At 47.6% G+C, this 11,342-nt stretch overlaps 1 protein-coding gene across 2 annotated transcripts in view; it reads right to left on the reverse strand.

The window, feature by feature from the left end:
• ALMS1 (ALMS1 centrosome and basal body associated protein) overlaps positions 1 to 11,342 on the reverse strand; it is a 222,885-nt gene that overhangs the window by 156,037 nt on the left and 55,506 nt on the right. For both annotated transcript variants that reach the window (XM_078674479.1, XM_078674480.1), the window contains 2 exons: positions 9,443 to 9,602; positions 4,842 to 6,188 (listed from right to left, as the gene is read on the reverse strand). In XM_078674479.1, coding sequence (XP_078530605.1) covers positions 4,842 to 6,188; positions 9,443 to 9,602 — 1,507 coding nt within the window. The remainder of the gene's footprint in view (positions 1 to 4,841; positions 6,189 to 9,442; positions 9,603 to 11,342) is intronic.

Raw genomic sequence — 11,342 nt, forward strand, 5'->3', positions numbered from 1 at the left:
AACTAGGAGTCCAAAGACGGCGACACCTGCCAAAGGAGGGCCGGCTGACCGGCGTTGTGCGGTTCCCACATTTGGACATGTAGTTAATGCGTAGTGCCGTGTATATACAAATCACGTCCTGTATCAACACACTCCGAGGCAGCCCGCGCACAGACAGGCGTGTGCTGACCTGGCAGGGTCAAGTGGCACACCGCGCCAGCTGGTACGTGACTTAAAGGTGCAGAACGCAGCGCCCTCCTATACCACTGCGAGGCGGCACGCGCTCCCCGCCAACACTTCCGACACATGGCACGTGTCACCAGAGAGCATTCGCACGACATTTGCGCTTCGAGACGCAAAGTGCCTCGGGTCGCCAGCTCCGGAGCTATTCCTGGAGAATGCCATCCTCCCCGAGTGTTTATTTCACCGTGTGCATGGATGTCACTTCCTATACTCATGCCTAGATTTGTTATGAATCGGAGATCAGACGTTTAAGGCACTCCTAATTTTGACACAGCGAATATAAAAGCAACAACAAAGGTGCATGTTTAATTTTCAGTAAAGTCGACTCCAAGTCCACGCAACGCCGCCGGCCTGCGACCAGGAAGTCAGGCAGGCCGGGCGGGACTACCGGAAACAGGAAGTAGGAGGGCGGGAGCCTACCCCGCCTCCCACGGAAGAGCCGCGATTGTTTGGAGCACCGGAGCAGGCAGGAGCCTACCCTGCGCCCCGGTGCCGAAGAAGGGAGGAAGAGTCCTGCTGCCGGTGAGTGGGGCTTCGCTTTGTTGCTGGCCTGCGAGGGCGGGCGGCATGTGTGTGCGCGCGCGCGGCGGCGGGCTGTGTATGTGTGTGAGCGTGCGTGTGTGTATGTGTCTTGGAGTCTGTGTGTATGCGTGTGTGACTGTGGGGGAGGAGGAGGGGGTTGCCTGTCTGGGTGCCTGCGTGTCTGTGTAAGTGCGTGTGCGCGCGCGTGTGTGTGTGTCTGTGTGCATGCATGCGCGTTAGGCTGGGAGGGCGGCGCAGGACGGAACGTGCGCGTTCGCGCACACGAATCCAGGAAACAAAGCTCGTACACCCTCTTGTCCTCCTTCCCCCAGACTGATCACTATACGTCTCCAGCTGGACACATGCATCCTTGCGGATGCATTGCCAGCGAGACCCAAAAAGGAGGGGGGAGCACGGAACCCACTCCATTGGCTCTTTAGAGCCTGTGGACCACCACTTCCCCGGTGATTTACACTAATAATTAGCGGTGGCCATACAGACATCCCGCTCACCGGGGACCACCATCTCCCCGGGGTCAGCATTTAAAATATATGTGGGGGGCAGGGGGGGGGGGGGCACGGCCCTCCTCCTGGCCCACATATAGCCCCAGGATCACCAACTCCCCTGGGCCTGCCCGTGCATTGCAAAGAAGGGCCCTCCGGTCTGGAGCCATTAATGCCCCTGGGGACTGCTATCCCCCAGGTCCAGATCTTATGTCCCGTTGTGCCCACCTACGGGATATAGCTGTTAGCTTTTGCTTGGCGGACGCTGACAGCTCCCGCCAAGCAAAAGCAAATGCCCCACTCCCAACAAGCGGGAGCTGTCCAAGTGCTCCCTCTTGCTGGAAGCAGAGGTTTCATCTCTTTCCCTACCCACAGACATGCAGGCAGGAAAAGGGATTAAACTATTGCTCTGCAATCAGGTAGCTGCATTTCCAGCAGCTCCATGTGTGCAAGAGTATTGCTGGCTTCCGCAGGAGCCACGGAGCCATCTAGGACCGTGAGGGTCTTGAGGCCCCCCCCGCGATTTCCATCCTGCACACTAGGTGCCCTGGGTGGGACTATATATATGGCCATGTCTGAACTGGGGTGGTGGAGTGAGCTAAAGAATGATGATGGATTAAACCCAGATCAGTTGACTGGGGGTGAGTGTTTGATTTGTTCAAACGCTCCGTCCATCATCCCCTTTGGTATCGCTTTGTTTGCCCTAAGTTGGCAGGGTATACCCAGACGTGGGTCCCTTGCACACTCTGCCACTGGATTCAAGATAGCCTGGCTGATGAGGGTTATGAACCTGAAGCCGGTCCCAGGATGCTTGTTTCCGGTCCAGGAAAGACATGGCTTGGCAGTTCGAGCTGGACTGTTCCCATGAGGCACAGGGTCAGACTGATTTGCATATGGCCATGTCTGAACTGGGGTGGTGGAGTGAGCTAAAGAATGATGATGGATTAAATCCAGATCAGTTAACTGGATGTGAGTGTTTGATTTGCTCAAGTGCTCCAACCATCATCCCCTTTGGTATCGCTTTGTTCGCCCTAAGTTGGCAGGGTATGCCCAGACGTGGGTCCCTTGCTCACTCTGCCACTGGATTCAAGATAGCCTGGCTGATGAGGGTTATGAACCCGAAACCGGTCCCAGGATGCTTGTTTCCGGTCCAGGGAAGACATGGCTTGGCAGTTCGGGCTGGACTGTTCCCATGAGGCACAGGGTCAGACTGATTTGCATATGGCCATGTCTGAACTGGGGTGGTGGAGTGAGCTAAAGAAAGATGATGGATTAAACCCAGATCAGTTGACTGGGGATGAGTGTTTGATTTGCTCAAGCGCTCCGTCCATCATCCCCTTTGGTATAGCTGGGTGGGACTAGGGCACCTAGGGACACATGGCCAGGCCCCAGGGGATGGGGTCTCCGGGCCACCATCAACATGGGAGAAGGGGCCGAATGATCCTCCAGCCCCATTCAATTAAACCAGGCCCTGGGGGATGGGGACCCTGGGATTGAAATCGGCCCGGGGAGGTGAGCAGCGCAGACCCTTCCCCATTAAGTCGTGGCCAGGTCCTGGAGGATGGAGTTCCGGGGGCCGTTCTGGTCCTGATGCTCATTTCACAAAAAGTAAACCTCTCCAGTAAGCACTTACATATATTAACAGAGCAGGTGCCCTCGTTGAAGCTCCACTTTTGGAAAGGACATACAATCCTAACTCCTGGGCTTGGCGTAGGCAATGCAAGTGGGCTTTCTCTCCAATTTCATACTGAAAAACGATCTGAATTGCTTCTTGGAGGTGAATGCATTGTTGATCTATTGGAACGCCATCTGTATGTGACTGTGACGAGTGGGTTCTTTCTTGTTCTGGTGAGAGCAGAGTCCATGGTTCTCACTTTATATAGCTACACGTATGAAAATATGCAAATAACTCAGAAGCTTCGTCTATTTTGACCCACCCACCTTATTAGTATGCAAAGGTCTTCCTCCCTTTTTCCAGAAAGATGGAAACCACTTCACAAGCGCCCCCCCAAGCGCATTTCCTGCCGATTTTAGTGAATTCTTGATACTGAGGAATGTGAGGACATTGCCACCAAAGAAAGAAGCACTTACTTCATATAGTTAGGAGGAAGGATCCTTGTTAGCACCTTTCCATCTCTTTCTCAGCAGGATCTGGAGTCATGCGCTAGCGCAATGAGACCCTCGGGTGATATGTGCGCTCAATAAATATACCGGACTTGACTTGTTGGGGGAGATTTGCCCCTTTGTACTCTTGTCGTCTTCTCTATAGGAAGATTCATGTTAACACAAATTTCTGTATAAAGATGCTTGAGGAAAGATCACATTGCCAAAAAGCACACACAGTCACTAGTGACATTCCCTCGTGCTCCACTACGCAGCTGAGCTGTAGTGCAGAATGCATACTGGGCATTTACCAAAGGACGTGGCACTTAGCAAATAACGATTAGAAAGTACTCCACTTGGGTAGATATTTTGTGCAAAACTGTGGACTCTTTTTGAATAAAGGGGCAGGTGTGGTTGAGTTGTGGCCCAGTCACTGACATAGCTACTGACCCACCCACACAGACGCTTGGACATCCACCCACTCACCCACTGACAGACTCACTCAGACACTGATGCACCCACTCACAAACCCACTCAGGCACTCATATGCACCCATACAGCTACTAAGACACTCATGCACCCACTCACAGATGCACTCAGAAACTCTCATACCCACTCACAAACCCACTTAGACACCCATGCACCCATTCACAGAACACTCAGACAAGTACACCCACTCACAGACCCACTCAGGCACTCATACACCTACTCACAGACCTACTCAGAGATTCACATACCCACACACACCCACTCACAGACCCTCTCAGACTCACAGACTCACTCAGACACTGATACACCCACTCACAAACCCACTCAGGCACTCACATGCACCCATGTACCTACTAAGACACTCATGCACCCACTCACAGATGCACTCAGAAACTCTCATACCCACTCACAAACCCACTTAGACACCCATGCACCCATTCACAGAACACTCAGACAAGTACACCCACTCACAGACCCACTCAGGCACTCATACACCTACTCACAAACCTACTCAGAGATTCGCATACCCACACAGACACTCACCCACCCACTCAGAGACCCTCTCAGACTCACAGACCCACTCAGACACTCATGCAGCAACTACCAGGCCCACTCAGACACTTACACACCCACTCACATACCCACTGAGACGCTCATGCACTCGCTCACACACTCATCTCAAAAGGTTACAGGAATGTTATAGTTAGAAAAGAGATTTGAAAAAATGTAGAAATTCACTGAATAAACCAAAGTTTACAGGGACGTTATAGTTAGGCTCAGATTTCACTCGTACAAACCCACAGAAATCCACCAGTTATAATTATCTGAGCTAACAATAACTTACGCCCCCAAAATGCACAGGAAAGTACTAAATCGTAGCTAGGCATACTCTACTGCTGGAAACATATTGAAATATTGATAGTAGCAAGGACCACTGCAAACAATGAGGCAAACAGTTATTTCAAACAAATCAATGGAACAATGAACATCCAATACTCTTACCACATGCCCTTCTCTCCTCTTCCTTTGACCTCTGGATCATCTGTGTTGCACGTGCAGCAGGGGCTTCCCCTTTGAGAAGGCTTGTGACACGTGCGGCAAGGGAGTCCACACTGCTGCTGTCGTCGCTCTCTCGAACTGCAGGTCTCTCTTTCACTCTTCCTCCATCAGTCATGGCCAGAGCCTGTTCCAGACCACTGACCGCATCAGAGACACTGCTCAAGAGCTCTCTGGTTCGAGCCGATGGGTCTACTGAAATCTTTTCAATGCTGGATTGTGTGCTGGCATCATCACGTGAATGCAAAACTGCCAGAGGTGCATTTCTGCCATCTAGTGCATGGTTGCAACCCTCTGGCTCAGCCCTCGTTACAGTATACGCTGCCCGCATATTTTCAACACTTTCCCAGGGCTCTAAGCTAAGTTTTCTAGACTGATCATTATTACCAAGGTTTTCCCAGTGTACAATACCATCTGTTAAAGAAGCCGATTTGACCAAGGAGTGATTGTCCGTCAAACTGCTAGTCAAGGAGGCATCCCATGAAAGTCTTCTCCGAAGCACTGGACTGTGGCTTTCTGTGCTCCACCTGACAGCTCCTGAATCTTGGGAGCCATGCAAGTTTCTCCACAATAAGAAAGAGCCCTCATGGCTGCCTCCCAAAGAAGTCAGGGGAGAAGTCGGATTCGACTCCCCCAGGTGAATGTTGTCTGCCTCTGCCAGCAGCTGGCGGATCTCTCTCAGTGTCTTTGACCCGACAAAGGAATCATTTCCCTGTTCCTTGTACTGATCTAGTGAGGCACTCAAGTGTAACGTCAATGGCAGAGAGCTTTTGTGCACATCAAGCGAATCTTCCAGGAGAGGGCTTGAGGTCAGACTGTCAGAAATGCGGGCAGCAGTTCCATATTCCAGTTTATCAACAAGATAAAGGCTCTCCTCATCCAGCTGGCTGGGCAGTGGGGACACAAACTGTTGATTGTGATTAACTGGTTCTTCTGCCTCACTGCCACTCACAAGGCCTACGGTTTGGTAGTCTTGTGGGTCTTCAGTTTGGATGGAGTTGGAGCTATTCTTTTTTGCAGGAGTTTCCTCAGTCAATGTTAAAGGTAACTGAGGTGAGAGTTCACAAGGAAGAGAAACTGGGAGTTGTGGTTGGCTGTTTCCTTGGGCAGAAGTTATGCTGGACTGGCTTATGGGTCTTTCATTAGCATTTCTTAATGTAAACTGCAGCGAGAGCTCAGTGGGCCGTGGAGTATCAGGTCCACAATCTGACCCTACCGGCATTGACATGCTTATGGTGGAAAAGCCAGAATAGAGGCTAGACGGGGAATTATCAGCTGCATTCACTGAGCTTCCTAAAAAGAAAGAGAAGATTGTTACCAGACTTTTACTCACAGCTCTATCAAGCAGTCAACCCTTTTGTATTTGCATGTAATGGCAAGCTTTCTACTTGATATTTCTTTCTGTAATTAGTTTGCTCTAGCAAACACTGTACCCTCTTATTTCCTGTATTTTTCACCTTGTGAGTCACTTACCTTCCATCATCATCATGGAATACTAAAAAACATGCCACTCTTTCAATCCATCATACCATCTGCTGTCAAACAATCTTCACAACTGGTTCACACTTTCCTTCAGCATTACCCTTCTATATTCACCATGTCAATCAATCCACCCATCCCACCTACATTCACCACTACTATAAAACAACCACCCCACTCTTTTAATCTATCACCCCCTCTGCTATCAAACAATCTATAACCTTTTACCTTGTTTCACAGCTGGTCCACTCTTTCCTTCCTAAATTATCAGCACTGCGTGTTACAAACAATACCCACTCTTTTGTTCTGCAACACACTTTGCTATCAAACAATTTAGCCACTGTTACCTAAAATGATGGCAGTTCGGGCTGGACTGTTCCAATGAGTCACAGGGTCAATTGCTGGCCAGTGTTGCAAAGCTAGGTGCGAGGTACCTGCATCATGTGACAGGCAAAACACATACACACAAACACATACATGCACACACACACACACACTCTCACCTTCCCGCCAAAAAGAATCATTTTACAAGATGAATATTTTTCAGCAGAGATTGGTTTGACCCATATCCCTACCCCCTCTCATATAAACACTAAGGGGCCCATTAGGATGTCGGGCGGATTGCCCCCGCCAGGCTGGCGGTGGCAATCCGCACGACATCAACACTCGTTTTCCCCCCTGCCATATTAGTATGCGGCCGGGGTGAAAAGGAATACTATGGTGGCGGTGTCTATCAGACACCGCCAGCCATATTATGATGGTTGTTTTAAGGTGTCTTTCCGCGGCGGCGATGCCGCCACGGAAAGGCATGCGGTCTTCACTCTGGGGGCCCCCTGCGGGTGCCCAGAGTGAAGGAGAGGTGGGGGGTGCACACGGGGGGTACCTCTGGTACCCCCCTTCATTTGCATTCACAAAGCGGCAGGCACCGCGCGATGCCTGCCGCTTTGTAAATGCAAATGCTGAAATTCATTTTTAGCATTGTGGCAGGCGGTGCAGAGAGCACCGCTCGCCACAATGCTAAAAATACAGGATGTGCCCGGCACTGTGGCGGGCACATCCTAATACCCCCCACGGGACCCCCGCCCTTATGGCGGGCAGTCCCGAATACCGACAGGATGGCGGGCGGACAAAGTCCGCCCATCATCCTAATGACCCCCTAAGTGTTTTGGTCAGAACAGTCTATTTGTTGCGGAGAAAAAAGAGTGAGATTAGGAAAAAGTACCAAAAATAAATTCTATGGAAGAAAATGCACATAGCTTTGGATGATACTATCCACTCTAGATCACAGCCAAAAGAACTGTATGCAAGAGGAAATCTCTTTACAAAATATGGGAAAACACCATCTAGCATATCCTTATCTTTGTTCAAGTCTTCTGAGGACTAAAGTCTCAGCAGACAATGACCGATATTTGCCTGGACGGGGGTGATGCAGTATTTCCATTTGGGTATTAGGATCACGGCGACCTCACTAATGCATACAAAGTTAGGAAAGTAACTCAGCTCTTGCCCACACATGGTGTGCTTCTGTTATGAGGATAAATGAATTGATCTGCAAATACCTTGCAGTCAGACATTGACACATGGAGCACAATGATTCCACACGATTACAAGTCTAGAACTAAACACTAGAGACAAGAAGCGATGAGGAGGTCTAACAATGTTCACAAAATATGAGACCATACTTTGGAATCCATTACCCGGACACAACTGAAAAGAGAGGGGACATAATATCTGCTAAATGATCTTTGTTTAAGCTCAGGAAATGAAAAGGCTCTTGCTCATAACATGGTGACTACGGGCCGGATAGCCACTATTGATAAAATCATTTTGAAGGTTTAACTACAGTGAATCTAGTTTTAGCAAAGTTACCCCAAGGAGTTTCCTACCATCTTAACACTCACGCAATGTTATTCTATGTGAAATTACTAAGAAAGCGCTCTTTTTGGTGCAGATGGATTTGTGGCCTATTGAGGGAATGGGGACATTAAAGCAGAATATATGGCAGACAACTGCTCCCATTGCATACCCAATTTGGACACTTGACAGCTGGAGTTCGATTACGACTCTGAATCTGATCTTATTTCACGTATGAGGCCAGGTCGTCTCAAAAGCCAGACATATACAGAGCTACGGATGAAGCAAAACTTGAGATTAGGAAAATAGGAAACATCAGACTAGGAAAAAGGATTAAATAGAAGGAGTAAGTGAACCCAACCCAACATGAGTTGTCATGGGACAGACCTATGTAAAAAAACAGAATGAAGGAGATGACCTGGTTTCCACCACTACTCTCTCCATTGTCCAAGTCACAGATTTTAGTTGGGATCTGTAATTCTACCTCTCTTATCACCAAGTATCAGTTGTTGCCAACTGTTTCCATAATGCAATTGACGATCTTTACCAGGTCAAATTTAAGTAGATGTCTGCTGGTCATTAGAACACTTCTCCACAAATAAGCAATCATGGTGGTCAAGTGTCTATAAAGAGCTGTTTGTTGTCCACTTTCAGTGTCATGAGGGATATCTAGTTAGAGCCCATCACCCAGAAGCCTTTAGAAGACATTACCCAAGTTTCAATAACTAAGATGCTCTCAGGAAATTAAATCACAAAAGCAGAACATGGACATTTGCAAATGAAAGAATAAAGCTCCCTAAAGTTCCATTGCTAAATGTTGTTAAATGTCCTTCTCATTTAAATCACCATCAGGTGGCAGTGATAATGACTTGCCTCGATTCAAAATGGTAACTGCAGCGCACAGTGGGAAGCAATAGCGCATCACACACTTCCAAAAGAATGGTATGTTGAACTGCCACATGGGATGTGCTGATATCAGAATGGTACTGTGCAAGTTTCAACACATTTACTGCTTGACTAATAAATAATCCTAACTATTATGCATTTAAAATGACAACAAGTGCAATATCCAGAAGCAAAGTTTCAGAATTAGGAGAACTATAGTGAGTGACATTAGAGATAGTGCATACGATAAAATCAAGTTCCACATCTTTGTAGAATGAGGATCTTACACATTTGAATTCCCAGTTGAACGTATGATGCTCCAACCATACCTTCTGAAGGAAGCATGCTTTTTGTTGTTGAGTCAGCAGACTCCTTAAATGTTCTGAGTTCCGAAGGTGAAAATTCTGGCTCTCGAATTGGTCCTCTGGGAACAAATAGGTTGAGAATGGTGGAGGGTGACTGGTCTATTCCAAGATTGCGAAGGTACCCCTTGTAGAACAGACAAGATAAAAGACAACAAACATTACCACGTTTAACTAAAATATTACAGTGCTCTGTTGCATGTTAGCTAGGTTCATGCTATGCAATAGAGCATCCATACATACATAAATACATTTATTACCTCCGAGATCCATTACATTTACCAAGAATGATAATTCTGAAGCAGAATAAAAGTTAGGATAATGATTCAGACCCTTCCCTGTGAGTGATGCAAACATTCCATGTCCTCAGCCAGGTCAGGAATTAGCCCAAAGAGGTTTTCATTTCTGTTTTTTTTATAAACATGACCGAGGCTCCCGATATAGATCTCAATCCTATTGGATACAATGGGATTTATATTTCGGCTGATGGGCTTCTGTCACCGTTGAGATGAAGTAACCAATCTGCCAAGATCTAAATCAGGCCCCAAGTGTGTGCCAATCATCATGCCTGCGAGTCTTTGAGGCAGTTTTTGATTTGCATACAAAACAGTGTACACTGCAATATTCGAACAGTAAACAAACTTACTGCTATATTTGCACAACAAATGTGACAAAGGTTGTTAGTCTATGATTTATTTACACTATATGTGTGTGAGGAAGGTTATGCTGGTGGTGTACAATATTTTGGGTTCACAATGGTCACCGCTTGACTTTAAAGGGAACAGGAAGGGCTAGGGTGATGGCACTGTGCATGAGGGTATGTGGCTGCCAATGAAAATGTAGGATCTGGAAGTAGTACAGAAGGAGGTTTCAGTCTTGAGTCTGGGGGAGATGGAAGCAATGTTCGCCTGTGGTGGTAACGCAAAGTGATGAATGTCTCCGTGTTATCACACAGGCGAAATGTGCTCTTCAGAAGGTGGAGGAAACTAAAGGTGGAATTGGGTTTGTGGGCATGAGTTTAGGAAAGGGACTTCAGTGAGATGGGAAATAGAAGTAGCTTGCAGCAATAGTTAGGGCCATGGACAGAACTGGCCAAATAGGTGCGATATAGGAAAGGGACAGCTTTGTTCACAGTAAGCAAGACTGCCAGGTGCCTGGAGAAGCAGATGCAGCTAAAGCAAGAGTTGAGAGTGCATCTGGCAAAGTACAGGACGTTGCTGAGCCTCTCAAGGTGCAGAGGAGATGTTGTAGTAGACTCTTACAACAGACTAGATTGCTCATGGGGAGTGTGAGGAGGGCTGGACTTGGCAGATGCCGAATGGGCTGACTGGAGCCAAAGTTACAGATGTTTTCAGGTATACTGATTTCACTACAAAAATGAACACTGACGCTAAAGGACTAGCAAGAAGAATGAAAAAGAGGAAAGGGGTTCGGAACTGCAACGGATAAATCAATAGGGTAGAGTATGACTGCAAGTGCAATAAATAAAAGGGAAATGTTAAATGTATCTAAAAGCTTGTACATCAGGCAACACATGGACACACAATGTTGAATGAGAGAAGGGTGGGCAGGGGGAAGGTTGTGATCCTAGGTCGGAGAGCGGTTAAATGCAATGTGTGTTGTGTGCAAAGAGAAGCAACGGTTCAACGTCTTAATTCCCAAGTCCTTTTCTATTAAACAACATCCTTTTCTCACCTTAAAATCACAAGTGCAAGTCTACTCTTTAAGTGGAGGACCTACAGAGCCTGCCTGAAGCACTATTTGTATGAACTCATCTTTGTGATCCAGATGTTTTGAAATGCTGAGAATTAGGGTATGTTCCATGGGATTACCAGCACACAGCCAACAGCTGTATTTGCTTATGATA

The sequence above is a fragment of the Lissotriton helveticus genome, chromosome 2_1, assembly GCF_964261635.1.
Source record: "Lissotriton helveticus chromosome 2_1, aLisHel1.1, whole genome shotgun sequence".
Lineage (NCBI taxonomy): Eukaryota > Metazoa > Chordata > Amphibia > Caudata > Salamandridae > Lissotriton > Lissotriton helveticus.